Source organism: Chrysemys picta, chromosome 6, assembly GCF_011386835.1.
Source record: "Chrysemys picta bellii isolate R12L10 chromosome 6, ASM1138683v2, whole genome shotgun sequence".
Taxonomy (NCBI): Eukaryota; Metazoa; Chordata; order Testudines; family Emydidae; genus Chrysemys; species Chrysemys picta.
This window is the reverse complement of record NC_088796.1, coordinates 25,078,551-25,106,543: the sequence shown is the minus strand read 5'-3', so window position 1 is coordinate 25,106,543 and position 27,993 is coordinate 25,078,551. Positions and strand designations below refer to the sequence as shown.

The following is a 27,993-nucleotide window of genomic DNA, read 5'->3' as shown; positions in this document are numbered from 1 at the left end:
CTTAAATGAAGAGCACAAGTTTTCTTACCTCAAATCTTTAATAAAAAACAAACAAAAAAACCCACTAAAATAAAAAGGGAAAGTTTTAACACAGCACTGTACTTTTTCCATCTCTGCTACTGCCTGATTGCGTACTTGCTGTTCCAAATGAGGTGTGTAGTTGACCAGTCAGTTTGTAACTTATGGTCTACTGTACATACATTTTTCTGTAGGTAACCTTATGGCCTTGGCACCTTTCTGTCTAACCACCTCAGTCATGAATAAACTTATTCTCAGCACCTCAAACATAGGGATGTACTACAGCCATTTTACAGATGGTGAACAGAGGCACAAAGAACCAGATCTAAGGCTTACTCCCATGCCTTAGCCACCTATCTATCCTTTCCCCTTTTATAGGCTTGAATAGTTATCTAGTTGTTCATTTCTATACTTTCATATTTTTCTCTTCTGAACTACCATCAAAGTTGCTAAGTTTTGGGCAGGTTTCTTTAAAATACAAGAACTGGGACAAGAGAGCCTAGAAACTTAGTTTGCCACATTTTCTGCATTGTAGAAGCTAAGGGAATCTGTGGTGACTTATATCTCCCTCGGCTATAACAAGCATATCTGCAATACTGCTGCTTCTGTACTGTGGAACGCTTGATGTCCATTTAAATCCCAGTGACCCCTTACGTTACTTGCCCTGAAGAGCTCTGGAGTTCTGTGTATTTCCCTCTTTACTGCTCCTTAGCCCTGCAGAGTCTCAAGGGATGTGAATACAGGGCTATATAAACAGAAACCTACGAAGCTTACCTATGAAGAGATTCTTGCATTAATAATGCATCTTTAGAAACTGTTGAAATCACAAATCAGAAGAAAAATGCTGATTAAGTGGCATAGAACTGGAATGTAAGTCAGACTAAAATACCTAATGAAAACTTCACCCTGACAGGTGAGATCCTTGGTTTCACAAACTTGCAAAGGGTTTTCAAGTTTTAAACTCCTCAGCATGGTCATTTTGAAACACAGAGTCACACTTCTGTAATTGTTGGAAAAAATGCACTATAGCTCTGTTCTACTGCCTTGTAACTAGTATCCGATTCAGCTTTCTCATAGCTCCTTTTGTATGGCTCTCACGGCTCCTATTGCATTAAGCGGGTTCAGTGAATTTAGTGTCCAACGCCATGGTTTATTTCTCCCTCCTTCCCCCCTGAAAAAAGCAGATAACTGAACAAGATGGAATATTTGGTGCTAAGAGTTTAAATAGACTTAATGCCCTTACTCATTCTGAGCTCTAAAATCTGAAACTGTCAGGAATGTACTGAGTTGTAATGAAGTAAAACAGTTCCCTGATGACACAACATCTCTACTTTGCAAGGGCCTTACGCAAAGCTATGTATTTGGAAAAATATTACAGAAGCACCTTTGGACCCTCACACTTCCAATAAAGCAACATCACAGACTGCAGAATTAAGTACATTGCCAAATAACTAGACCAGCTGCACTATTTATTACCAAACTTTCTAACTTAATCATGTTTAGCACAATTGCAAGAGTCACTTGCTTTTAGAAAGATTTTTGCAAAAGCAAGATTGACTTTTAAAATGCTTACAATTACTCATACCTGATTGGATTTCTGGACACAGTAAGAGAAGGACAATATAAAAATATACTTATGAAAGTAAGTTATAGCACAAGACCAAGTTAAAACACTTTTTACAAGAACAACTAGAGTGATGCTCCAGTGTTGGGTTTCTTGATGAAACACACCACGCTTGGTGACAACAAAAGGAAATATCCAGCAAACGCTGCATCACAAACCACTAGGATTTCTCAGTGTCAGTCTGCATTTGATGCCCCAGATCTCCTGGTTCTTTTTGCTGCCAACAGTTGGCCGTGCAATGGTTGTAAAATGCGAACAATTGATCTTTATGTGGGGAAGCGTTTCTTTTAGGAGCTGTAGGGAATTGTCAGTCACTATTCCAAAAACTTGAAGAGTCTTTAGTGTGGGAATTTCACCAAGCTCACTAAAAGGGGAGAAACAAAACAAGCAGATCAGTAGGCTGCAAAAATGCCTTAAACCTTTTACCCAAACTGAATAGTACAATTTCTTTCATGAAAAGTCTGGAAAATAGTATTTTGGATAAATGTTTGTTCCTATCTTAAAAAAAAAATCCCTGATTTTAAATATACTTAATTGAAACTTTATGCTCTGTTCTGGTCATTCAGTAAGAAATTCAATTGCCAAACCAGCTTGAATAGAGAAATAGGAATTTAAGTGCAATGAAATGTCAGTAACTTTATTCATAACCTATGAGCCTCACACATGCTAGGTTATTGCAGGACATGGTTGGTTTGTTTATTTAGTGTCTCTGCAATAGCAATGGACTATTAAAATCAACATTCAGAATAAGTGGAGCAAATTGTGCCAAAATGGTAAATCCTACACATCAGTCACCTCCTTAAATACTTTTAATAATCTTAGTTAATGATTACCTATTTTTCACAGTATGGAATATTCTCTTATTTATCGTCAATGGTGTGCTAAGTCCTTTACAAGTGAGAACAGAGATAGACAAGAATCAAACTGTGAATGCCCAGGAAGAACAGGATAAGGAGCTTAATCCTGATAACACAGGGCAAAAGATAACCAGACTCTGGGGTGGACAAGGTATGTGATTTTTGTGGTGGTGTTTTGAAAGGATTGAAGGGTTATGGCAACAGGCCAGATAAAGTGGTAGTGGCAGTAACAGGGTTGAGATTACAGTCTGGACAAGGGATCAGCAGAATGGAATTTGTGGTAATGTCTGAACTGGTCATGCAGACAAAGTTCCTTGTGTTTGCCCAGCTATCATTTAAATGTGTATTTGCAAGTACAGTCAGGGACAGATGGATTCATGAGAAGGAACAAACACTAGAGAGTTATCCCATAGCCACACCACTCTACCAATGTTACAGGTCTTCCAACTCCCATTTTAACAGCCTAGGTTTAGGAATCGATATAGATCCATTGCAAGTTCTCATTTTTAAACTTTGTCAAACAGAATTTTATTGTAAATACATTGTTTCAACAAGTTTTATATTAATATGCATCCAATCATTTAATGTTTTGTTTTACTAAATATTATTGTTCACAATTTTTTGTGGGCCCTAGGTAAGGAGGGAATCTATCTTGTTGTTTAGAAAATAGAAATGGCTTAATGAATAATTTCCATAAGGATATTCTACTTCAACAGCCCCTTCCTAGACAGAGGCTGCAGTAAGCTCTGTACTACTGAGCAAATAATCTGAGTTTTAAAATTTGTTCAGCTGAGCCACCTAATCCTCTTAAAAGGGATATGTAAATAGTTACAGAGCTATTAGTCTGTGATAAGCTTTCACACTTAGTCCCTTCTCACTACTACTGAGAAAAGTGACACTAACGTTGACATAGCTGACCCAGTAACAGACTGAAAGAAGAAGAACAGGAGGACTTGTGGCACCTTAGAGACTAACAAATTTATTAGAGCATAAGCTTTCGTGGACTACAGCCCACTTCTTCGGATGCATATAGAATGGAACATATATTGAGGAGATATATATACACACATACAGAGAGCATAAATAGGTGGGAGTTGTCTTACCACCTCTGAGAGGCCAATTAATTAAGAGAAAAAAAAAAAAAAAAAAAAAAAAACTTTTGAAGTGATAATCAAGCTAGCCGAGTACAGACAGACAGTTAGATAACAAGTGTGAGAGATTCAATGTTTGTAATGGCTCAACCATTCCCAGTCCTTATTTAAACCGGAGTTGATTGTGTCTAGTTTGCATATCAATTCTAGCTCAGCAGTTTCTCGTTGGAGTCTGTTTTTGAAGTTTTTCTGTTGTAATATAGCCACCCGCAGGTCTGTCACTGAATGACCAGACAGGTTAAAGTGTTCTCCCACTGGTTTTTGAGTATTTTGATTCCTGATGTCAGATTTGTGTCCATTAATTCTTTTGCGTAGAGACTGTCCGGTTTGGCCAATGTACATGGCAGAGGGGCATTGCTGGCACATGATGGCATATATCACATTGGTAGATGTGCAGGTGAACGAGCCCCTGATGGTATGGCTGATGTGATTAGGTCCTATGATGATGTCACTGGAATAGATATGTGGACAGAGTTGACATCGGGGTTTGTTACAAGGATAGGTTCCTGGGTTAGTGGTTTTGTTCAGTGATGTGTGGTTGCTGGTGAGTATTTGCTTTAGGTTGGGGGGTTGTCTGTAAGCGAGGACAGGTCTGTCTCCCAAGATCTGTGAGAGTAAAGGATCATCTTTCAGGATAGGTTGTAGATCTCTGATGATGCGCTGGAGAGGTTTTAGTTGGGGGCTGAAGGTGACAGCTAGTGGTGTTCTGTTATTTTCTTTGTTGGGCCTGTCTTGTAGGAGGTGACTTCTGGGTACTCGTCTGGCTCTGTCAATCTGTTTTTTCACTTCAGCAGGTGGGTATTGTAGTTTTAAGAATGCTTGATAGAGATCTTGTAGGTGCTTGTCTCTATCCGAGGGATTGGAGCAAATGCGGTTATATCTTAGAGCTTGGCTGTAGACAATGGATCGTGTGGTGTGTCCTGGATGGAAGCTGGAGGCATGTAGGTAAGTGTAGCGGTCAGTAGGTTTCCGGTATAGGGTGGTATTTATGTGACAGAGCCAGACGAGTACCCAGAAGTCACCTCCTACAAGACAGGCCCAACAAAGAAAATAACAGAACACCACTAGCTGTCACCTTCAGCCCCCAACTAAAACCTCTCCAGCGCATCATCAGAGATCTACAACCTATCCTGAAAGATGATCCTTTACTCTCACAGATCTTGGGAGACAGACCTGTCCTCGCTTACAGACAACCCCCCAACCTAAAGCAAATACTCACCAGCAACCACACATCACTGAACAAAACCACTAACCCAGGAACCTATCCTTGTAACAAACCCCGATGTCAACTCTGTCCACATATCTATTCCAGTGACATCATCATAGGACCTAATCACATCAGCCATACCATCAGGGGCTCGTTCACCTGCACATCTACCAATGTGATATATGCCATCATGTGCCAGCAATGCCCCTCTGCCATGTACATTGGCCAAACCGGACAGTCTCTACGCAAAAGAATTAATGGACACAAATCTGACATCAGGAATCAAAATACTCAAAAACCAGTGGGAGAACACTTTAACCTGTCTGGTCATTCAGTGACAGACCTGCGGGTGGCTATATTACAACAGAAAAACTTCAAAAACAGACTCCAACGAGAAACTGCTGAGCTAGAATTGATATGCAAACTAGACACAATCAACTCCGGTTTAAATAAGGACTGGGAATGGTTGAGCCATTACAAACATTGAATCTCTCACACTTGTTATCTAACTGTCTGTCTGTACTCGGCTAGCTTGATTATCACTTCAAAAGTTTTTTTTTTTTTCTCTTAATTAATTGGCCTCTCAGAGGTGGTAAGACAACTCCCACCTATTTATGCTCTCTGTATGTGTGTATATATATCTCCTCAATATATGTTCCATTCTATATGCATCCGAAGAAGTGGGCTGTAGTCCACGAAAGCTTATGCTCTAATAAATTTGTTAGTCTCTAAGGTGCCACAAGTCCTCCTGTTCTTCTTTTTGCGGATACAGACTAACACGGCTGCTACTCTGAAACCTTTCATTATGCAAGACTGAAAGAGTAAAATGTTTCACCAGTCATCCTTAAGTGTCTCCATTATATATAAAAGTACTGAAGGAATCTCAGATCAGTGTAATCTGATCCTTGCACTTCTATAAGGTCTTCCACCAGAGAATAACATGTCTTGGGAAGAGATTTTTAAATGACAGGCACCCAACTCCTACTGAAAGTCATTAAGAGTAAGATGCCAAACTGCACTTGGCACCTTTGAAAACTGCTCCCTTTGCTAAAAATCCTCACGGACCACCATGAGACAGATGTTCCCATTTTATGGACAGAGGAAGTACAGCTAATTGATTTGCCCAAGGTCACACAGCAAAGTTGTGTTAGCATGAACAGCTTCTGATTTAATATGGAGTTTTTAAACACTCAAAGCATAACTTCCTTTAATACCCATCTAAGAACACCAATATGGCACATCATATATTTGAACTAAAACCCAAAATGCTTTAGAATTATAGGGCAAAACAACAAGTTTCACCTGTAGTTAACTTTATGGGGCAGATCCTCAGATGGTGTAAATGGAACTAGGATAGCTCCACTGATGTCAGAACCATGCTGATTTTTTGGTTTTGGTCAGTTTGACAACCGTAATTTTGTATTACACAAAAAACTAAGTTAAAATATGTTCAGGTTGCAAAATCAAGCACTCAAAAGTTAGGAAATGCCAAAGTTAAGGTTGCCTATGCAACTTTAATTCATGCATTATGACAGTCTTTAATTAGATGACTGCATACTACTTTTCTCCATGACACTTGCCTCATTCAGTTCACAGGATGTTCCTGGTCTGAGGGAAGAATCAGGGTTGTGTAGTGAACGAGGCTGTGGCCTCAGAAGTTTTTGAAGGTGTGTAGTGAATGAGGAAGGGTACTGCAAAAAGAAAAAATGGTCTCGTGGTTCAGGCAGTTGAATGCTGCCCTGGAGAACTGGATTCTATCTCTGCCTCTGCAACAGAGTTTCTATGGGATGCTGAGTAAGTCACTGAAACCAAACTTTTCACAGGTGGTCACCGGTGTCATTTTCTGAGTGCCCAATGTGAGACTCTGGTGTCTGCTTTGCAAAAATGCTATGCACTCACAGCTGTAACCAAGTCAATGAGCGCAGTGATTTGACCATGTAAAAAGATATATAATGTTAAGTACTCTGAAGAAAAAAAAAATCAGGTCTTAAGTGTCAGATTTGGCACCCATTAGTGGACACTTCTGACCTTAATCTTTTGGGGCCAGATTTTTAAAGATATTTAGGTGTCCAGTGAAATTTTCAATGAGTGTTAGGCAGCTAAATATTTTTAACTCTGTCCCTCTATGCCTGAGTTATCCATCTGTAAAATGAGGATAATACCCTCATACCTTTCAGAGGTTTTGTGCAAATAAATTCATAGTTTGTGAAACATTCAAATAGTGTAGTAATGAGCATCATAGAAAAGCCTGTAAGAAAATGAATTTTATATTCAGAGCAGTGTTTGAATGATGTGCATTAAGTAAGGCATAGGGCCACAAAGAGAATAAAACAAAATAGTGATTAGTTGCTCAGAGTACCATCCATGCTGTGCACTCAATGAGACAGGGGTCCTCTGGAAAACACAGTACACGTAATTAGATTCCATCAATGCATATACACACAAGGAAGGCAAATTAAGGTTATATAGGCAATCTTAATTTGGGCAATTCCTAACTGAGTTTTTTACTTTGAACCTTAATATTCTTTTAACTTCCTCAGTATAAAAGGTGAACTTGGAAGGAAAAAACACACCCAGGAACTCCATTAGAATCATATTTACACCCACATGGTTCAACCAGCAGAGCTGGAACCTTTAAATCCACAGCACAGACCTATGGCACTTGAGCTAATGCATTCACTGATCGCAGTAGTAGGTTGTCATGTGCATGCACCAGCACTAGAGGGAAATGAGACAGACACATCATAGATTTTTGCTGACCCCAGCAGAGACCCAGTAATCATCAGCTCTGTTCTGCCTCTTCATTCCAGTCTTCCTCTTGTTTTTAAAGATATTATTTGCAGTTTAAGTCTATACAGAAGTTCAGGATCTTGAGCAGTTTTTATTAAGTATTTCAGATCACCTTTTAATTCAGTTTTAATAGTAAACAACTATAATGGGTGTAAGACATTACTCACAGTAAGTCAGCAGGAGATATCTGATAACATCTACTAAGAGACAAATGCTGTAGGCAGATGAGCTGATGAAAATATTGAAAACATTCAGGCTTCAACATTGCACTGTCACTGTAATAAAGGTGATATACAAAAGTAGGATTAAAACATTCCTTTTCAAGAACACAATAGAAGCAAAGTTTCAAGTGTTTCTGAAATTCAGGGAGAAAAGTTTTGTACACATTAAACACTTATCTGCCTTCAAAAATTTTTACCAGCTTATTAATTATTTTCAAATTTAACATGTTTTCTTCCTTACATATTAGAAATTGGTGATGAATTTCTATCTTTTGGGGGGCGGGGGGGGGAAGCAGTAGCTTGTTTTGCAGGAAGCTGTTTTGGCACAGGAACTTAGGTCACAAAAGGAAATTGCTCTACATGTCAAGAGTTCTAACCAGTGTTTAGTTGATATGGCAAAAATCAAATTACACTGACATTTTATAATCATGTTACAAATGCATGACAGGTATATTACTCCTGAGGGAATTCTGCACCAAAAAAATAAAAATTCTGCACTCTATTTTAAATGTTTGCAAAATTCTGTATATTTTATTGGTCAAATAAATGTGCAGGCTCCAGTGGGGAGCAGAGGCGACGGGCTGCATGGAGGTGGGAGATCACCCTGCAGTCCCACCTGGACATGGAGTCAGCAGTAAGGCTGCACCCGACCCTGACACACCAAGGCCCTCTCTCTCCATATCAGGTGCACCAAGATAGCAAAAGAGAGGAACAGTCTCTCACATGCACACCCAGCCCTGGTCTCCGATCTAGGTGTGGGGCAAGCAGGCTCAGCCTGGTGCAATCCAAGCATGGAAGGGCTTAATGTGGGTATGTGGGGTGAGAGGGTTCTGTGTGGGGCAATCTCGATGCAGATGGCTCAGCGGGGGAATCCAGTATGGGGGGGGAGGGAACGGGGGAGATGGATGCTCAAGGGCTTGTTGGGGGGTTCTGGGTACAGGGGTAAAGGGACTCTGCAGGGGGTCCAGGTGAAAGAGGTTAGGTTGGGGGGGGGGGGAAATGGGGGCTCAGTGGGGTCCAGATCCTGGGGGAAATGGGGCTTGGTGGGGTGGAGGTCTGTATGCAGCTGGTTGGGGAATCTGAGGTAGGGGTCGCTGGGCCTACTTAACTGGGGAGCCTGAGCTGCTACTGGGGGGATGCCACATGCTTGGCTCCCACTTACCACCCTTCTCTTCCCCATCCCATTGTCCTTCCCACCCACCCCCTCCTTCCCTACTGCCTCTTCTCCCTACCCCACCACCCTTCCCCTATTTCCACCACCCTCCTTACCCTGCCCCACTGCGGGCCTTCACTGTTCTACAGAAAACAGGATGGTTCTCCAGCATGCAGAAGGGGGGCATGACCAGCACTAGGACCTAGGAGGTGGTGTCTAGCTGCCGAGTCAGCAGAGCTGAACAGCACTCTCCTTCAGCTGGACAGCTCTGTGCTCTCAGCAATTGGGAGCGGGGGGCCAGTGGCATGTGACACCGTGTGCCCCCCATGCTTTGCCTCTCCCCTGGGCATCTCCACCACTGCCCCCACGCAGCTTCCCTTTGCTTCCCCCTCATTTTCTGCCAGTGGGGACATGAATTCTGCGTGCAGTGGTGCAGAATTCCCCTGGGGGTAAATGCGTTTAGCTTATCCCTTCCAGAAAAGTATTTTTTCCTGTCTCAGTAACTAGCATATTACCCATGAAGGTACTGTCAAGCTGTATACCCCCTGTGACTTACAGTCAGCAGCACTTAATACACTGAGATCTGATATATAAGGCCACCATTTTCTCATCTGGAAGTTATTGTACCTTAAGTCCGCTATTAACTTCAAGACTTCATAGCATTTCTCTTGACAGTCAACCCTGGCATACAACATGTGCCCACAGCACTACAGGGAGTCTCGGTAGCGGTGCAGCTCATTGGCAGCTGCCCCAAGTGAGAAGAGCCCTGAACCCAAGTAGTACAAAGGCAGCTTAAGATACCTTTGCCTCTACCCCGTTCAGGCTGCAATTTCTATCTTCTTGGGGGGCTCCAGCACAGAATCTGCCGCCTATGCATCTAGATTTCTGCCAGCAAAAGCTACAGGGACCTATGAGTGAACCTAGCCTAAAGGTTATAGCAAAACTGATCAGACAGCTGGAGGCGGTAAAGGGAAGAGAGGGAGGTGCATAACCAATTCTCAAATAAATTCACCTATGTTAAAACAAGTTTTAGATGTGATCTTGTACTAAATGCTATGTATTTTTCCCCCCTTTATTATTGAACTTGCTCAGTATCAAAGTAAGCAAACTCTATAGTAACATCACAAACTGGTTTCCGTTTTCACAGTCAGAACTCTCAGCCCAAAAGGTGAGTTTCAGAAACTTTCTGGGAACAATTTCTGTCTCAAGGAATTTTTTGGGGGGTAAAGTTTGAGCAGAATACCTTCAAAATGTTGGAGCCGGCCTCAATGTGATTGGGGAGGCAAAGAGGGGGCAAGAACTACCATTAAGAAAATCCCAGCATATTGTGATAGTCAGTACTACAGCAAACAGGAAACTATGGGCACAGTTTAAGAACCTGATCAGAACAGATCCAGATGAAGCCTGAAATTTAGCAAAGAAATAAATCTTCCAAGGAGTGACATCTGTGCTAGGTTTGGGGGGGAGAAGAGGGGGAAAGAGAGAGAAGATCTTGCCTGAAGGTGCTCAGAAACAACAGAGATGAGCCTGGTGAAAATGTATGTAGATATCGATCACTCACAGGTTCCTCTGGCTTCTGCTAGCACAAACCCAGATGCACAGGGGCAGATTCTGTGCTGTGGCCCCAGAGAGACAGAAGTTGCACCCTGAATGGAGTAGGGGCAAAGATGTCTTTATACTGTTTGGATTCAGGGCTGCTGAAGAGTTTCTGATACAGTTTTTTACCTTAAATCTAACTGGATGAGATAAGGGCATCTTGTCACCAATGTCTTGATATCTGGAAGGGGGAAAAAAACCAAAACAAATGTACATAAATCAGCCAGGCATTTTTTCCCAGCAATATTACAGCTTCTCCTGACCAGTAAAAGCTACCTTTTAAAGTTGCATGTGGTTTGAATTATTCACCGCTAATCATTCACTGCTAACATGGAGTAAGTTCCATGTTTTCTACCAACGTGAGTTCTTGACAAAAGGTTGCACTTGTTTTAAAGAACATTTGTATTGCACTTGAAACATATACCAAATCTTTTTCACCTACTGTTGTTCAGTGTAGATCCTTAAAGGATTTAAATTGTCTTAGCTTTGTCAAAAAAAAAAAAAAAAAAGTGCCCCTGAAATGCCATTTGCTCTATCAATATACAGTAAAAGCTTTTTTAACCGGCATGCTGGGGGAATGGGGGATGCCGGTAAATTAAAAATGCCGGTTAACTCAGAGGGAGGGTTTTGGAGTGCAGGGCGGGTGCAGGGCAGGGGCGTGGGAGGAGCTGCGGGACACAGGCTCTAGGAGGGAGCTTGGGTCCGTGAGGGAGCTTGGAACGGGGTTGGGGCGTGAGAGGGGGCTCGGGGTGCCAGATGGGGGGGGCACGCACCTCCAGCGGCTCCTTGTCCCTGCTGCTCCTGGCGGAAGCATGGCCAGACAGCTCTGCAAGCAGGCACATTGCCTCAGTCTGCGGGTGCCGCCCCCCCACAGCTCCCATTGGCCGTGGTTCCCAGGCAATGGGCTGGGCGCCATGGAGTCCACGCTCGGGGACTCGAGAGCAGGGACAGAGGTAGCATGCCTGCAGAGCCGTCTGGACGCACCTCGGCCAGCAACAGCAGGGATGGGGATCTGCTTGTATGGAGCCGCTGGAGGTGAGCACCCCCCCATCCAACATCCTGAGCCCCCTCCCCTGCCCCAAACCCCGTCCCAGAGTGCATCCCACAGCACATCCCACGCCCGTCCTCTGCCAGCCCCGCACTATAAACCGGACTTTCAGTGCAGATCAGAAATGCCGGTTTATAGTTTGCCGGTTGGTGAAGTGCCAGATAAAAGAGCTTTTAATGTACCAGCCAGAAAAACATTTGCATTTAGTCACTGTTCTCTTAATAGGAGAAATGTACTAGGTTTACAGGCATTCTGAGGCACGCCAAAACTCATTCAGGCAACTGAAAACCACTACACAATTTCCATCATGTAGAACACACTCATCTTTGTAGCGACTGGGTTTTTTGGATACCTGAAGTTTTTCCTGTGTAAATCGAAGTTTTGTAATTTCTAAGTTCTTTCCTCATGACTGAAAATTGTATTGTTTGATCGCCTTTAATTGTAAGCTCTGTAAAACAGGGACCACCTTTTCATTATGTGTGTACAGCAATGAGCCCAGTGGGGCTCAGATTCCTGATTGTGGCGTCTAAGTGCCGTTAAGCATTAATAATAATATAATAAAGTGGTTATCAGTGTTTCAGAGCTCATGGACAAACATTAGCAATAACGCAGGTTAAGTTTTAGGGTTAATGTTTTGTTTTATGAATTGTACAACATAAAGCACACCCTCATGGGGGCAAAAGCACCATTGCATTTGAAATCAATACTCTGGGTCTGACAGACCAAGAGAAGATGCAAACAGTTAAACAATCACAGCTACACTTAATTAAGGTTCCACATATCATTCCACTAGAACCCCAGTTCTCAGTGCTGCTATTTACCTGATATCTGTAGACTTTGTCTGTATCCGCTAAAATTTAGTTGGGTTACATTTGCAGAAATGTGGTTGACCGCTGCTTTAATGTGATCAGTTGTGAAGTCACACCAGGACAAGTTTAGCTCTTCTAATCTATGCACAAATAAAAATACATCCATTTGGAAGCACTGCAGAAACATAGGTTTGGCCTTAAAATCATCCACGTACTATTCAAATACCAATAAATAAATAAATAAATATATAGATAGTACTGTACATGAGATATATACCATCAAGTTTCTTCATTAATGACACCAAATTTCAAGAGATCAGATTAAATAGATGGCACAGAGGAATAATAATGGAATAAAGAGCATCTTGGTTGTCAAAATGCATCAAGCCAGCAATGGCAAAGTAATCATCATTTGTTGTTGCTGTGAAGTGGGCTATCTACCATAGTCTGGTTCCTAACGGATAAGAGTCCACCTTTAAAGAAGAAAAATACAGCTATTTGCTCCTTAACCCATCTATTATTAATTGGCCATCTGATTTAGTTTGTGTCTATTTTTCATAATGTACAGAAATATCATACATGTTTTGACTACAACCCTCTTCAACTCTTCACAAGTTGCTTGTCTTAGACCGTAAGCTCCTTGGGGCAGGGACTGTGTACTCCTTTGTGTGGACAATGTTTTGTACATTGTGGGTGCTACCAGATTGCAAATAAATAACCACTACTCCTGACCATTTTTTTTTATTGTCTCAACGTAGGTCAAAGAAATGAGTCACCCTCTCATCCTACGGTGACTTAGGACAGAGTTAAAAACATATTGGCGAGGCAAAGAAACGTACACGATGTATCAACCCCGCACGGGGCCAACAGGGACTGACCAAGCATTATGGGCCCAGGAGACCACAACCCCTCACCTCTGCTGCCCATGGTCCAGGTGGAGGGGACAGATAAAAGAAGGCAGCTCAGCTCAATCGGTGTTGGTGGAAGAAGAGGAAGGATGTGTGCTGCAGGCTCCTGCAGAGGAACCATTGACTCTCCATGGATCTGGACTATGCTGTGGATGACCAGCTGACTGCAGAGACACCGAGCTGCTGCCAGTCGAGGAGATGCCCAAGATGGGCTTTATGGTAGGAAGAGACCCAGGGAATCTGTTAGGAGCGGATACTTGAACCCTGTATAGAGAGTTTACCAGCTTCACAGGGCCCTTGGTCGGAACCCGGTGAAGTAGGGTAGGCCTGGGTCCTCCTGCCCCACACTTGCCACTAGATGTGGCTACCATGGTCTTCCAATATAAACTGATTGTTTGCTCTGCCCTACCCAAAGGATCACAGTCCCAACTGCTTGTGTTTGCCTCAGCCAGGAAAACCAGGCGCTACAGACTGCTTGTTTGCTCTGCCTCAACAGGGGCCCTGGAGCCCTTGATCGTGATCATTTGGCACAACAAGGAATCTCGACAACCTTGTGAGTGGGTGTGTCAACCCCACACTGGGCAAACAGGGGCAGCTCCCACTTAACACACCAACCCTCCGTGACATGCTGTGTGGCACCAGTCCTGTTACTTACTATCAAAATATAGCACCACCTAAAGCAGCGTTTCCTCAACCTGTGGATCGGGACCCAAAATTGGCTCATCAGAATGTTTCAAAGGGTCCCGTGGCAGCTCCTGTCCCCTGGGGCTGGCCGGGCTCACCACCTTGGCTCCAGGCACTGCAACCTCTGGGGTCCCAGTGCCACTAAGATTTGGCCCAGTCGTCATGATGACGGGAGTCTGAGAAGGCCAAATTTGAGTGAGTGGCACTGAAACCCCATGAGCCAGGTCACAACTCTACTCACACAAATTTGGTCTAGTCAGGGAGGCGTGGCCAAACCTGAGCGGCGCTGCAACTCCGGAGGTTGCAATGCCTAGAATGCAGAGCCAAGCCCAGCCAGACCCACAGCACAGCAGCTGTAGGAGCTGCCACTATGGAGTGAGTGCCAGGCAGAACCAAGCTTCCCCCCCCCTCTCCCTCCCAGGGTGCAGGATCTGACTGAAGCCTCCCCTGGGGGCTTCATCCCCAGACTATTTACTGGGTCATGACAGGCCATAAACATTTACAATTGGGTCCTGAGCCCAAAAAGATTGAGAACCACTGGCCTAGAGGTCCCAACCAAGATCAGGACCTCATTCTGCTAAGCAGTGCATATACGTGTAGTAAACAGACAGTCACGGTCCTAAACAGGGACAATCTATAAAACAAAGAAAATATTCCCATTTTACAGATTGCAAATTGTGGCATAGAGATTAAGGTTTTATTTACACAACTTGCACGGTATAACTGAGGAAGTATGTTTAAACCCACAGTACATTTTAAGCTTGCCTTTGCATTAAGTAGTTTCGCCAACATTACACAAGAACTCTGGATTCATTTTCTGCCACAGATCTCCCAAGTCCCAGTTCAGTGCCTTAAGAACAGACCATCCTTCTTCACGTTGGCAGATCACAGGACTTAATCTCCACAAGCTGTCAAATTTTTATAACGGTACTACATCAGCATTAGAACGTCTCTATGTGTTTGAAGGATTATTTTAACATCTTTTAACATCACGTGATCTTTTCTACTATCAAAGCTGCACACTATGTGTAAAGGGGGCTCATCAGATGCCATTTCACAATTTTTAAAAAAACACTTTCACGTTGACAGAGTTTGACTTGTTGCTCTTTCAATAAGGAAATCAACTTTAATGTGTCTGTTTTGAATATCCTCATGCAAACTTTTTTTTTTCTTTTCAGATAAATGTACCCTTCTTTAAGGAAGAGAAGTTTAACAAAAACATGAATTATCTGAATCTTCAGCAAAGAAAAATACCCTATTTAGATGTTCAAGAACACAAATTATAGTTCATAAAAGTTATACACCCATGCCAGTGGGGTGCTCAGATGATCATTTCTCCCAGGAATATCAACAAGTGCATAAATTAATTCGGTCTTACCCAGAACAGCTGATCAACATTATCTCCAATGCTTCTGCAGAAAATTCAGAACATCCAGAGAGATTTAATCGCACCAAACTGGAATTCTGAGCGATGCTTCTGTAAAGACCACAGATGGAGAGTCAGAATGCTTTCACATCTCTCCTGGTATCAATTTTATAATTTGTTTTCATAATTTAAAGTTCCAGGCTCAGGATGGCCTTAATTTAGTAAAGATACATTTGTACAATCTTTGCCTAGTGCAGGGGTTCTCAAACTGGGGGTCGGGACCCCTCAGGGGGTCACAAGGTTATTACATGGGGGGAGAGGGAGTCGCGAGCTGTCAGCCTCCATCCCAAATCCTGCTTTGCAGCCAGCATTTATAATGGTGTTAAATATATTTTGAAGTGTTTTTAATTTATAAGGGGGGTTGCACTCAGAGGCTTGCTATGTGAAAGGGGTCACCAGTACAAAAGTTTGAGAACCACTGGCCTAGTGAACCCTAGGTTTTCAATTTAACAGTTAAATAGATGTTCTGTAACTGTTTACCTGCTGCATTAGTGTACTGGATAAATCATACACTTGAAGAGGGCTATAACCCCTAAGGTCCTGGCCAAATTCCTATTTGGATATTTACATTCTGCCTAATTGAATGTTTTTTTTTTAGTTTTAATGTTCCTCTACTCTTCCTGTTACTATGCGCTGTTAAACAGCTGCCATGTTTCACCACAGAGGTGGCTGCATTTTTGTGACGGATAAAGGAATTATCCCATTTGTAAAATAAGCCTCAATCCTGTAAATAGATAGGTTCAAGGGTCTGCATAGGCACAAGTGTGTCCTTGCTGAAGTCTGTGTTAGTCTAGCTATTTACAAGACGAGAGCCTACATTTGTAAGTTGCCTGGGGAGCCTTCTGCATACAAGAAAGCATATCAATAAAAGTTATTATTGAATACTTCTTGCAATGAGGCGGAGTGGCCTCATTCCAGCACAGAGGAGGTTAACTCACCCCGTCCCGTCTCTCTCTCGCAGAAAGTGTGGGGGCGGGACATGTAGTATAAGAACAAGGCCCAGCAGCTCACTTAGAGCAAGACCAGGGAAGGAGCAAGACGTCTGTCCCAGGGAGCCAAATAGTTAGCAGAGCCCACAACTGGCTGTGGCAAGTGATGACCCTCCAGAGCCAGCTTGGAGGGAAGGCAAACTGCTACCCTGGAAGACTGAGAAACCAAACTAGGGAGTGGAAAGTGGACCGTCTGACAAGGAGAGGGGGAACCAGGCCCTGGTGGCCATGGAGCAGCCCCACAAGATGCTGGTAGGAAGTAGCCGAAGGAACAGAGACATTGACCCCATGTACTCCCGGCAACCCCACAATGGAATCACCTGTCATTTCTAGCGTCCTAGGCTAGGACCTGGTGGAGCAGGGTGGGGCCGGGTTCCCCTGCCTCCAACCCCCCACTTTGGGCTGGATGAGTGCTATCCCTTAGGTCAGAAGGCCAGAGCCACTGACTGTTGACTTGCTCGGCCCTCATTCAGGAGGCCTAAGCTGCTACTTGCTCAGCCGCAACTAGGATGCCTGATAGACTAACCAGGCATGAGCACTGATTCCCTGATGCCACCAAAGGGGGTGCCCGTAGTCCTGAGATGCAGGAACCTTACACTTCTGAACATGCCCACTCACCTAATGATATCATCAGAAAGCACCAGTCCTTCCAAGCTGAGGTTCTGTAGTCGATCACAACGACAAAGAACAGTATGGAGATCTGCAACATTTATTGTGCAGTTGGACATGTCCATATGTTGCACTCTAAGAGGTCTAAAGAGGAGAAAGGCAGACAATACAAAATGGATTTTAACGCTTTTCTAAAATTGAGATAGTATACTGCATTTGTATACCACAAATGAATGCATAAAATATATATGCTTTAATGCATGTCTGATCCATCAATATTACTAAGCTGGTTACCAAAACTGCAAAATTCTATTTACTATGAGGCATACAAATCTTTAAGACTCATAATAATATCTGTTTATGCTAGAGTTAAATCATATTTCCTTTAACTTTGCATAGAAATATACTTCAGTGGTCAGTAGTTCTTGGTTCTAAAAAAAAAAAATTTTTTTTACTGAATAATGGTAGTAGACTATACTTCTCAAGATTGTGTTAATCAGTTCTTGAACAATTCTGAATCAAGTAAGAACAGAATGCACTTCCCCTGATATTCAGCCCAGTGCCTTATTCCCTGCTCCATGATGCTGCCATTCTAAAATTTATAGATGCCACAAGTGTGACAACCAGAGATGCTAAATCAAAGAGATTGGTTGAACTATATGAAAAACTGAAAGGGAGACTTTGTTCCAGGGCACCAAGAGATGGTGACAGCCTTACCGGTTGTTTTTAAACAGTGGTTTCCCAATACAGGATCTTGGACAACGGAATACAGTTACACCCACAGGGAGCAACTGTCCAATCACTCCTGGCAGCAGATTTTTACCAGTCAGATCAAGTGTCTGCCAGAGCGATTCATCAAACCTAAGGAGGAAAGGAGTTTGATTGTTAGTAAGTAATCGAAGGCCAAAGCAAAGGACACTGCCATCAACAGCTTTTAATATTATAAATGAATGTGCAAAACAAGGAAATCAACTCAGCAAGGATTTACTTATACAAACATTACTGACCGGTTTCAGAGTAGCAGCCGTGTTAGTCTGTAAACGCAAAAAGAACAGGAGTACTTGTGGCACCTTAGAGACTAATAAATTTATTTGAGCATAAGCTTATTTGTTTGTAAATCTGTTAGTCTCTAAGGTGCCACAAGTACTCCTGTTCTTTTTACAAACATTACTGAGATTTCTCACTGATCTGACTGCAAAGCACATTTGTATTCCTGAATATGAAGAGCCAAGATACTGTATGAAACTCTCTGCAATATTTGACAGGGATTGAAGACCCAAAGAGAGCAGAAATTTTGCTCAACTGAATTGGGGCTCCATTGGTCCCAAGAAGAGGGAACAGGACAGCAGGGAAGTTGGAACTTTTGCTGCTTTTCCCAGAGAAGGGAAGCAAGGAGTAGAGGGTCCACGTGGAGAAGTGTGGCTGGGAGGCTGTAGTCTCCGGCAAGTACTGGAACTCTGTGGGAAAGGGGGCATTATTTGTTTAGTGGGAAGCAAGATGTAAGGAATTTGGGGGAAGATAGGAGTCTGGAATTAATGAATGGAACAGGTGGGTGCATGATAGAAGAGCTCAGAGAGAGAGAGAAAGTGATCATGACCCCAGGTTTCATTATTGGGAGGGCTGGAAGAGAGCAGAGGCTTTAAATTAGCTATGGGCACAGCCCAAATGCATCAAGATGCGAATGAGACCATTTAACAACCTTTAAAAAGCAACACCGTTCTCAACACCTACAAGTAAAAAGCAATACTCACGCTAGGCGTTGCCACCTCTTGCAAATCTGGGAAACTTTTAGCAGGTCAGCTAGGGGTAAGTATGCAAAGATCCCCAATAGCAATTCATCTGGTAGTGCATCCCAAGAAATACCTTTAAGAAAACAGTTAACAGGTTTTACATAGATCGGATTCATTTTTGTCCACTGATTAGATCAGTGGTCTCCAAAGTGCGGTGCACGCCAGAGGATCCTTGGGGGTGCGCGGCAGGAGGAGCGCTTTTTTTTTTTTTTTGCTTCATCTTCAGTTCGGGTAGGAGTCTGAGCGGCTTTTTTTTTTTGCTTCGGCAAAAATGGTAGAGTCGGCGTGGCAGCGGGTGTGTGCTCAAAATTTTTTTACTGATAGGGGTGCGCAATCAAAGAAGTTTGGAGACCACTGGATTAGACATTTCAACAGTTTTGCCGTTAAACAAAAATCTTAAAGACAACAGAAAAATTCCCTGCCCTACCATCACCACTTCATTTCCTTGTTGATCTATGGATACACTAGTCCACTACTTCGGTACTTACATTTCCTTAAGGAAAGTGGAAAGGTGCTGTGTGCGTAGGTGCAAAAATAGCTGCCAACAGCACTGTCCCACATTTATCTTCTGAAGCCTGTTTGTCCAACCCATCGTGTTCTGAGAAAGTGTGTGAAGGGTTCCAAAACCAGAATCTTTCCCTTGTGCAATTAGCCCTTCTTAAAATTCATGACTTTCCTGACTACAGCCCCTAATACATATTGTGATATTGCTTTTTTGAGTTATTTCACCTTCCTAATATCCAAACATTCTTTTCTTAAGCAAGGACATTTTCAAGGAACTACGTACATCTAGAAAATGCTGTTACTGCTCCAAAGAGGTCTGTGGAACAAAGGAAGAAGGGATTCCCTAAATGGGATGGGAGACTGTACATTTTAGATAGGAACCCCAGCCAGCACTTCCCAGATCACAACTTTATCTGAAAAGAAATATTTGTCAGGTTGGGCATAAATGAGAAGAGTGGCAGTTCAAAAAACAGCCCGTGTAAACTCACCAGAATACCATAAAGAAAGTCATAAGCATTAGTAAGTTACTAGATGGTAAGGAGGAGACTCAAACTGAGATCTTATGAAGGCCCTGAGAATATTCATCTCTTGTGACGTTTAGATCAGAGGTCTTCAGATAGTATAATCTGTTGCTGGAAAGATGTTTCTGAATCTATCTGAGTTGATCTCTTTTTAATCCACCCTCTGTTGGCCAAAACTGCTGTAACTACAGATCTGGGAAATGGGCGAAATCCAAAATCCTATTTAATCCTTATTGAAGAAAACAGATTAGAAGAAATGATGGGCTACATAGTAGCTATCAGTCTCTATGACCCATGGGAAATATTTTCTCCAGATATGATAAAATACTATCCATTCACAGGTCTCCTTTAAGGAAGCAATAGAGTAATAGAATATTAGGATTGGAAGAGACCTCAGGAGGTCATCTAGTCCAACCCCCTGCTCAAAGCAGGACCAATCCCCATACAGATTTTTGTCCCAGATCCCTAAATGGCCCCCTCAAGGATTGAACTCACAACCCTGGGTTTAGCAGGCCAATGCTCAAACCACTGAGCTATCCTTCCCCATCAACCACTTCCTAACAGTAACTCTCTCTTGAGGGCATACAGGCTCCTCTCGATGTGGGAGGGGAAAGTCAAACTTGTGTGTGTTTCTTTCAAGTCTCTTTCTTTTTTACCTCCCATAATTCACTAGATCCAGGGACTAGAGCAGAGGTGGGCAAACTATGGCCCATGGGCCACATCCAGCCCACGGGACCATCATGCCCAGCCCTTGAGCTCCCAGCCGGGGAGGCTAGCCCCCAGTCCCTCCCCAGCTGTGCAACCCTCCCCTGTAGCTACACCGCTGCACAGGCAGCGCACTCCTGCAGGGCAGCATGGCAGCGTGTTTGGCTCCGGCCGGGTGGCACGGCGGCCAGACATGCTGCTCTAAACAGCATGGTAAGGGGGCCGGGGAGTTGGATAAGAGGCAGGGGGTCCCGGGGGCAATTGGATGGGGTGGAGGAGCAGTAGGGGGACGGGGGATTGGATAAGCGAGGGAGTCACAGGGGGCCTGTCGGGGTCAGGAGTGTGGATAGGGGTTGGGGCAGTCAGGGGACAGGGAAGGTAGGATAGGGGGTGGTGTCCCGGGGGACAGTTAGGGGCCGGGGGTTAGGGGACAAGGAGCAGGGGGGTTGGATGGGTCGGGGGTTCTGAGGGGAGCAGTCAGGGGATGGGAAGTGGTAGAGGTCAGAGGGGGGCGGGGGCAAGGCTGTTTAGGGAGGCACAGCTTTCCGTTCTCGGCCCTCCATACAGTTTTGCAACCCCAATGTGGCCTTCGAGCCCAAAAGTTTGCCGATCCCTGGACTAGAGTCTGCTCCGAGACATCAAACTTTGTAAGAAGCAACTAAACTATTAGTGATTTGCAGTATCTGACCTCAGTCATTATCATTGTTACAAGCCGACACAAGCCTGGGCTGCTGTTACTCTACCTGACTCGGTCTCTCGGAGAAGCCTAGGCCTGCGTGCAATCACAAAGTCCTTGTCCTTCTCTTTCACTTTCTGTCGTTTCTGAGGAGGATAAAGAGACACTAGCAGCTCCTGAGGGGTGTTCTCACTGCCCAGCTTCTCTTTCTTAAGGACAGACACTCCCATGCCTGAAAGTAGCTCTGATGTCTTGGTGGGGTCCCATGACCATGTGAAGCTTGTGGAAACATTGCTGTCTGAAGCTGGGATTTCCTGGAGATGTCTCCTGCAGGAACAGCACAAGTTACGCTCATCCACCCCAACACCAAATGTCGGAATTAGAAGTATGTAGAAAGACAACACAAAATGGCACAGGTGGCTGCACCTACATCCCCTACGATAAGCAATACAATTCAGTGAAAAATCAATAACAATGCTTTGTACTTCTATAGCATTCAAAAATCCTATAGGGCTTTACAACATCTCCAGACCTGGGATACATATAAGGATCAAACTGAACAGATTTATGTGATACTCTGTGGGGGAAATAGTCTGAAACACACATATTTAATGGAAAGAAGTAACCTGGGAAGCAGAAATGCTGAAATGGACCCACTTAGGGTGACGAGTAAATCAGAAAATGACTTTGCAGCACGATATGGTTGCAAAAAAAAAGAATATTACAATTTTGAACAGTGTCATCACAAAGGGATGGGAATCTAGTCAACAGCAACAAAGCAGAGATATTGCCTCTGTGGTGAGTTAGAATACTGCACATTATTATCATGCTTCAGAATAGGAAATCCATTTGTTTGGGTCTATTACAATGGGACTGCACAAATAACTGGAAGAAATGGCTGGGGTGACAATGAATGATCTAACAAGACTTCACCATCTTTCATTGCCAGAATAGCTTCATCCACCTACGTGAACTCTGTGCAGTTTACAATCTATAGTCAAGTGTGTGATCTGGTGATTTGAATAAAGAACTGAGTCAAGAAATTTAATTCTAATCCTGCCTCTGAAATAGACATCTGCTTTTAAGCTCTTTTGCTTCAATTTCCTCACCTATAGAATAGCGATTACTTATCTACCTCCCAGGGGAATTAAAGATTACAGTGTTTGTACAGCACTTTGAAATACTGCAGTGAACTAGTTAGTGCGTAGATGTACCCTTATCACTTACTGTATGGAGTTAGCACTGCTCAAAGTGTGTATCACAGGCCTTGTACTGCTAACAGAGACTTTCGGTTAGCACAAATGATAGGCATTTATTCTCCATTTTGGTCCTATTATCACCATGAAGTTCTAAGTAGCCATAGTGTGATGCAAAGTGACATCTGTGAAGACCCAGAGGGCCAAAGACACAACCGTCAACAATGAGTATGAACTCACTTAACCTCAGATGCTTGAAAATATGTTTCATTTATAGAGGAAACTATAATGAACTGGCCAATAGCTGTAGATCTCTGCCCTACACTGTGTAGATAATCAGAACTACTCAGTTATGTCCACACTGCTATCCACTAATGGAGATTCTGTTTTAGCTCAATCAGTAGGGCCTGTGTCTTCGAAGCAGAGGGGATCTAGCTGCACTACTGCTATAAAGTTCCAAATGGTCACAACGTGCAGCACAGTAAAAACTGCAAAATCCTCTGTGAACACGGGTTTGTTACAGGATCACTGTATTTTGGACAATACTACACACATACACACCTCTCCAAGTCACCACCATCCAGGCTATTGGCCCCCATAACTCAGCCCCGCTCAGATTTCCGCCAAAATCACATGGCTACCTGCTATTAACTACCCGTAGCCTTGGGGGATGCAGATGCGGTTTCCCCAGCGTTAGGGATCTAACATCGCGTAGACAAATGGATAACAAAGCCCAGTGCAACACAGCAGCAGCCTATGCTTTGGGCGGCAACTACCACCACTCACTCCTTCCCTCTGCAACACCCAGTGCAGCCCACCCCTTGCATGCCAGCTGCCCCCGGCCGCCGCGTTACCTGTGCATGGTGGCCTGGCGCAGAGGCATTAGAAGCTGGGAGCCTTGGTCCCCGCACTAACCCGCAGCAGGAGCGACCGTCCCTTCCCGCGCCTCCTCTCTGCGCAGCAGCAGTACCACCGAACTGAGCGCGGCTGGGGTAACGTTCCATTTCCCAACGCGCGCGCGCTACTCCTAACGGAAGTAGGGATAGCAGCTGGGGCAGAGGCAGCCGCAATGCCTCCTGGGATATGTAGTTCAGCGGCGCCGGAGTCGGCCTACCCAGAAGCCCGTGCGGCCCGGCTGGGCGTCGGTCGATGACGTTGTTGGACGGCGAGCGATTGGCCAAAGGGAAATGTCAGCAGCTGGGGAACCGGCTGTCCCAGTCGCGGTGACACGGAGGAAGCCGGGCCTCAAGGGAATTGTCGCCGGTTGTTGTGGCGCAGTTTGAAACCCCGCTTCGGACCTGGGCCATCGGTCGCTGAGCCAGGCGCCCGGGGCAGCCGCCGCAGCCGGGGGAGGATGGAGACGGGCAGAGTCTGGCGGAGGCCCCGGTGCTGAGAGAGTGGCTCAGCCCCAGGTGAGTCAGCGGGGTGGCTTGGCCTGAGGGATCGCTCCCGACACCGCCGCCCCAGCTGCTCCCTTTGTCCCGCTGTGGCCAGAGAGCAGCCATGGGCAGGGGTGCGGGGCGGCCTTGGGAGAGAGGGGCCAGTTTTGTGTCACTAGGGCGGGAAGAGGGCACAGGGGAGCATGATAGCGGGGGGCGTAGAGGGTGTACGGGGCAGCACGGCGGTAGAGGAGGGGCCTTGGGGGGTTCACGGGGGCGGTGAAGGGTGTAAGGGGGCGTAGGGAGTGTACGGAGGCGGCACGGCTGTAGGGGGAGGGTACACGGGGGTGTACGGGGGCTGCCGGGATACGGCGATATCTTCTCTCTCTCTCCCCCCCCCCCCCCCCGGGTGATTTGTGGGCTCAGAGGACAGGCCTCTTTTCCAGGTAGGGCCCCACAAAGTGGGTTTAGAAAGGAAGACGCACCTATACAGTTCAGAATGGCTGGTACTCTGAATAATAGGCACTCTTCAGATGCGACATTAAAAACTGAGCTGTGTCTGCTCTCAGAATAGGTTTGGAGGGTTTTTTAGGAGGTAAGAAATAAGTGTGTTTATGCTGCTGTCCTCAAGCAATTTTCCTTATCTTTTCAAGACCCACAATTGCTGAATAACATATTTATTATTTTTGTACCCCAACGTGTGTTAGATGCTTAAAGACAAATAGACAGATCCCTGCCCCAAGGAGCTTACAGTCAGATTCTTTTCTGCTTTACTGTCAACTTCTCATTCCCAAAGAGAAAGAGTCATTGTGCTAGTCATATTACAGATTACTAGGTTCTTCTCCAATGTACTGGCAATGTGATTGACTAGTCAAGTTTAGCATATTTTGTATAGCTAATTATTTATAAAATCTACAGAAGTCTGCTTTAGCAATATTTGTGTGGGGAAGCACAGGCAAGAAATTGAGGGTTTGTGGTTCAGGAAGTCTGGCACAGTGCTGACAGAAGGATTTTTCCTGTTTCCCTTTGAAAGGCTTTTCTGCTTTTTCAGAAGCAGTTCTAAAGCACCTTCCTAGAGCTCAGCTACTCCACCCAAGTGTTTTAATTGGATTGTTAATCACATCCATTCAGGCTTTGTTCAAGGTTCTTACTAAAACCTTCATAATAAAACCTTTTGTGGAGTTTCATGAGATTTTCATTTCAGTAATGCAATTTTTCTTCATGTTTGTCCTAACAATATGTTTTAATATTGGTAATGAAGGGGGAAATGACTCCGATTTGAATATTTTTTGGCAATTTCTCTCCCAGTCAACAAATTGTATCCAGTTGGATCAATTGCTTACTGGATTCATTTTATAATGGCTGATTGATTATGTAGAAAAAATTAATAAGCTCATAAAAGAACAGAACTATGTGGAACTGTTGGCTCTGTCCAGTTCATGTTAAATCTCATTGCACAGTAAGATAACAGTTGTAAACTTGTGCAAGTAATTACCAACTTATCCCTCCAAACTATGAATTTTATGTGGAAGGGTAAAGGAGCTTTTCCTATTTCCCATCTGTCTAATTCCCACTTATAAAGATTTACTATTCGTTTGCCTCTGTGGAAATAAAGCAGTATGCAATAAGGAAATAGATTGTGGTTTTTTATTTACTTTTTAACTTGCTTCAGACATTAAGATTTGAACTCTTTGAGGATTTTTAAAAAAAAGTTTCTCCAGACTAATGTGTAATTATTCTTTCCTGTAGTTTATAATTAACTTGTGACAGTCTGACAATATCCTGTAATACCCCAACAAACCTTATGGACTTAAGTTAAACTTTATTGAATTTAGTTAAACCTTATTGAATTACGGTTAATACATTTGATATACATTGTGTTGTTGTGGCTTTGTATGTATGTTCTCTAGCAGGAGGGGATGCTAACTTTATCAGCCCTTTCAAGCCACCCTGGAGAGGTATGCATATAGTAGTTCAAACTGGATTCTCCAGGGATCAACGGACAAAGAAAGGATTTTTGGATAAATAGCCTGGTTTAAATTGGCTCAGAGCCTTCTTCTTGATTCAGCAAATGGACAGGACTCTGATGATCATGGAGGGCCCCAGTTCTTAGGGTATGTGCTCCCCCCACCCCCACGAAAGACAAGACAAAAGTTTTGCCGATGCAAGTGGCAGTGTGAACGTGGCTTTATTGGCAGGAGAGCTCTCCTGTCGACAAAGCTAATGCAGCTTACGGGGATGGAAGTACTGACAAAGAGCATTTACACACATTGACCTTTAGTGACGACACAGCCTTATCGCTAAAAGCTGCATGGTGTAGACAAGCCCTTAGAGTAGGGCCTTGGCTACACTTGCGAGTTACTGCGCTGTAAAGCCTCCCCCAGTGCTATAACACACTGGCAGGGCACTTGCAGCGCTATATCTCCCTGGGTACACTGCTGCAGGTACTCCACCTCCCCGAGAAGCATAAGAGATACAGCAGAGTGGCTACGACGCTCCCCTGTGAGTGTGTACCAGGAATCAACCTGCAGCTCTGTACTGATCACCTTGTCAAGTGGCCAATCCTCTCCATTGTTGTGACCGGCTGCAGGAATGCGCAAGTGCTGGTTTCAAAGCTCGTACCACAGAGAAAAAGCAAACTGTTTGCTGTTTGCTTTGAGTGAGTGAATGGATGAGCAGGGGGCCAGGAGTTCGGAACTTGCAAAATAGAGTGCTGACACGCTCCAAAAAGCACACTCTCTCTTCCCCCACACTCCCTGTCACACTCCACCACCCCTGTTTTGAAAAGCACGTTGCAGCCACATGAATGCTGCCCATAATGCACCGCTCCCAACACAGCTGCAAATGTTGCAAGTGTGGCCATGCCACTGCGCTGGCAGCTGAGAGTGTGGACAGCACTTTCCCTACTCAGCTGTACGAAGACAGGTTTACCTCACAGCGCTGTACAGCTGCAAGTGTAGCCAAGGCCTAGGATTGGAAGGACTTGGTCTACTAAGGCCCCATAAAATGGAGTGCTTGTGATGAGCTGAAACTGAGATGAATTTGTGACCATAAAGTAAACCCCTTGGGTGGGGTGTTGAAAGACTGCTGCTCCTGCCAGAACCTATTAGAGATCAGGTGATGTCTGGTAAGCTTATTAGCATATGTGTAGCTTCTTCTATTGTTTTTAATGTGTTCTCTCTAGTGCTTTTAGCCTAATAATACAAGAGGCTTGCATAAAAAGAGTGTGTGACATCAATAACTATGGGCAGTCGCACTGTGCTTGGGCAGACTGTCTCTGCTGGGAATAACACAGTGAAGGCAGGGAACTGTGCTGTCTGGTAATACCCCAATCAGAAGGGAGTGAGATGTGGGTCTTTACCCAAAAGTGCAATGGCTGAGTAACTGGAAGCCTGAGAGTGGGTGGCCTTTGCTGTACCACTGAGGAGAAATACTGCTGCAGTTTCTCTGAACAGTGACCGATGCCTCTTAAATGAGAAACCAAGAACAGGGCTATACTAAAAGGATTGGTCCTGCCTTGAGGGACCTCCTGAGGTCCCTTCTAACCCTGATCTTCTGATTAACCTAGACAGGCTGGGTGGCTTGTGTTGACACTTTTGACTTTAATCTGCCTCTGCCTCCCACGTTGGTAAAGTGAGATAATAATACCCAGGCATCTCACAAGAGTGTTATGAAAACAACTTAATGTGTGTGAAGCACTCAGATAATGTAGTGATGAGTGCCTTAGAAAAGCCTATGAAGAAATCAATAATTATGTCTTCAAAGCAGCATTGAATAATGTGCAGTAAGGCGTGAGCCACAAATTGAACAAGGAGAAAACAAAATATTGAATAGTGAGTACCCTATGTTCAGTAAATGAGACAGGAGTCCTGTCTCAAAGTAGTATGTGATAATGTAATTAAAAACTGTCATAATGCATATGTATAAAGGGCCAAATTAAGGTTCCATAGAATCTTAATTCTGCATTTCATAACCTTTGAGTAACTTTTGTCTTTGCAACCTCAGTGTTCTTTTATTGTAGGTTTTGTGTGTGTAACATTCTAGATTTAAAAAAAAAAACTGTAAAAACAACTTCCATCATATGGTATCATATTGATGCCTTCCTTTAACGTAGAATAAGTAATTGGGAAAA

At 44.0% G+C, this 27,993-nt stretch overlaps 2 protein-coding genes across 3 annotated transcripts in view; one reads left to right on the top strand and one right to left on the bottom strand.

Annotated features, from left to right (window-relative positions):
* Positions 1 to 19: 19 nt before the first annotated feature.
* On the bottom strand, positions 20 to 23,514 carry SKP2 (S-phase kinase associated protein 2). Its single transcript, XM_005306912.5, has 10 exons — positions 23,337 to 23,514; positions 21,354 to 21,613; positions 18,842 to 18,953; positions 17,808 to 17,951; positions 17,100 to 17,234; positions 15,445 to 15,543; positions 12,487 to 12,614; positions 10,747 to 10,798; positions 7,815 to 7,922; positions 20 to 2,006 (listed from the first exon to the last, which is right to left on the bottom strand). The coding sequence occupies exons 1-10, from the start codon at positions 23,363 to 23,365 to the stop codon at positions 1,793 to 1,795; spliced, it is 1,281 nt and encodes a 426-aa protein (XP_005306969.1). The 5' UTR covers positions 23,366 to 23,514; the 3' UTR covers positions 20 to 1,792.
* A 105-nt stretch (positions 23,515 to 23,619) lies between these two features.
* LMBRD2 (LMBR1 domain containing 2) overlaps positions 23,620 to 27,993 on the top strand; it is a 49,776-nt gene continuing 45,402 nt past the window's right edge. For both annotated transcript variants that reach the window (XM_065598868.1, XM_005306914.3), the window contains exon 1: positions 23,620 to 23,894. The gene's annotated coding sequence lies outside the window, so the exon portion shown is untranslated. The remainder of the gene's footprint in view (positions 23,895 to 27,993) is intronic.

Coding starts and splice junctions, on each gene's coding strand:
- SKP2 (XM_005306912.5), bottom strand. CDS start 23,365: ATGCCTCTGCGCCAGGCCACCATGCACAG. Junction 12,615..15,444: donor ATGTTGATCAGCTGTTCTGG/GTAAGACCGAAT, acceptor ATTTGTGCATAG/ATTAGAAGAGCTAAACTTGT. Junction 7,923..10,746: donor CTCATCCAGTTAGATTTAAG/GTAAAAAACTGT, acceptor CCTTTATTACAG/TGACAGTGCAATGTTGAAGC.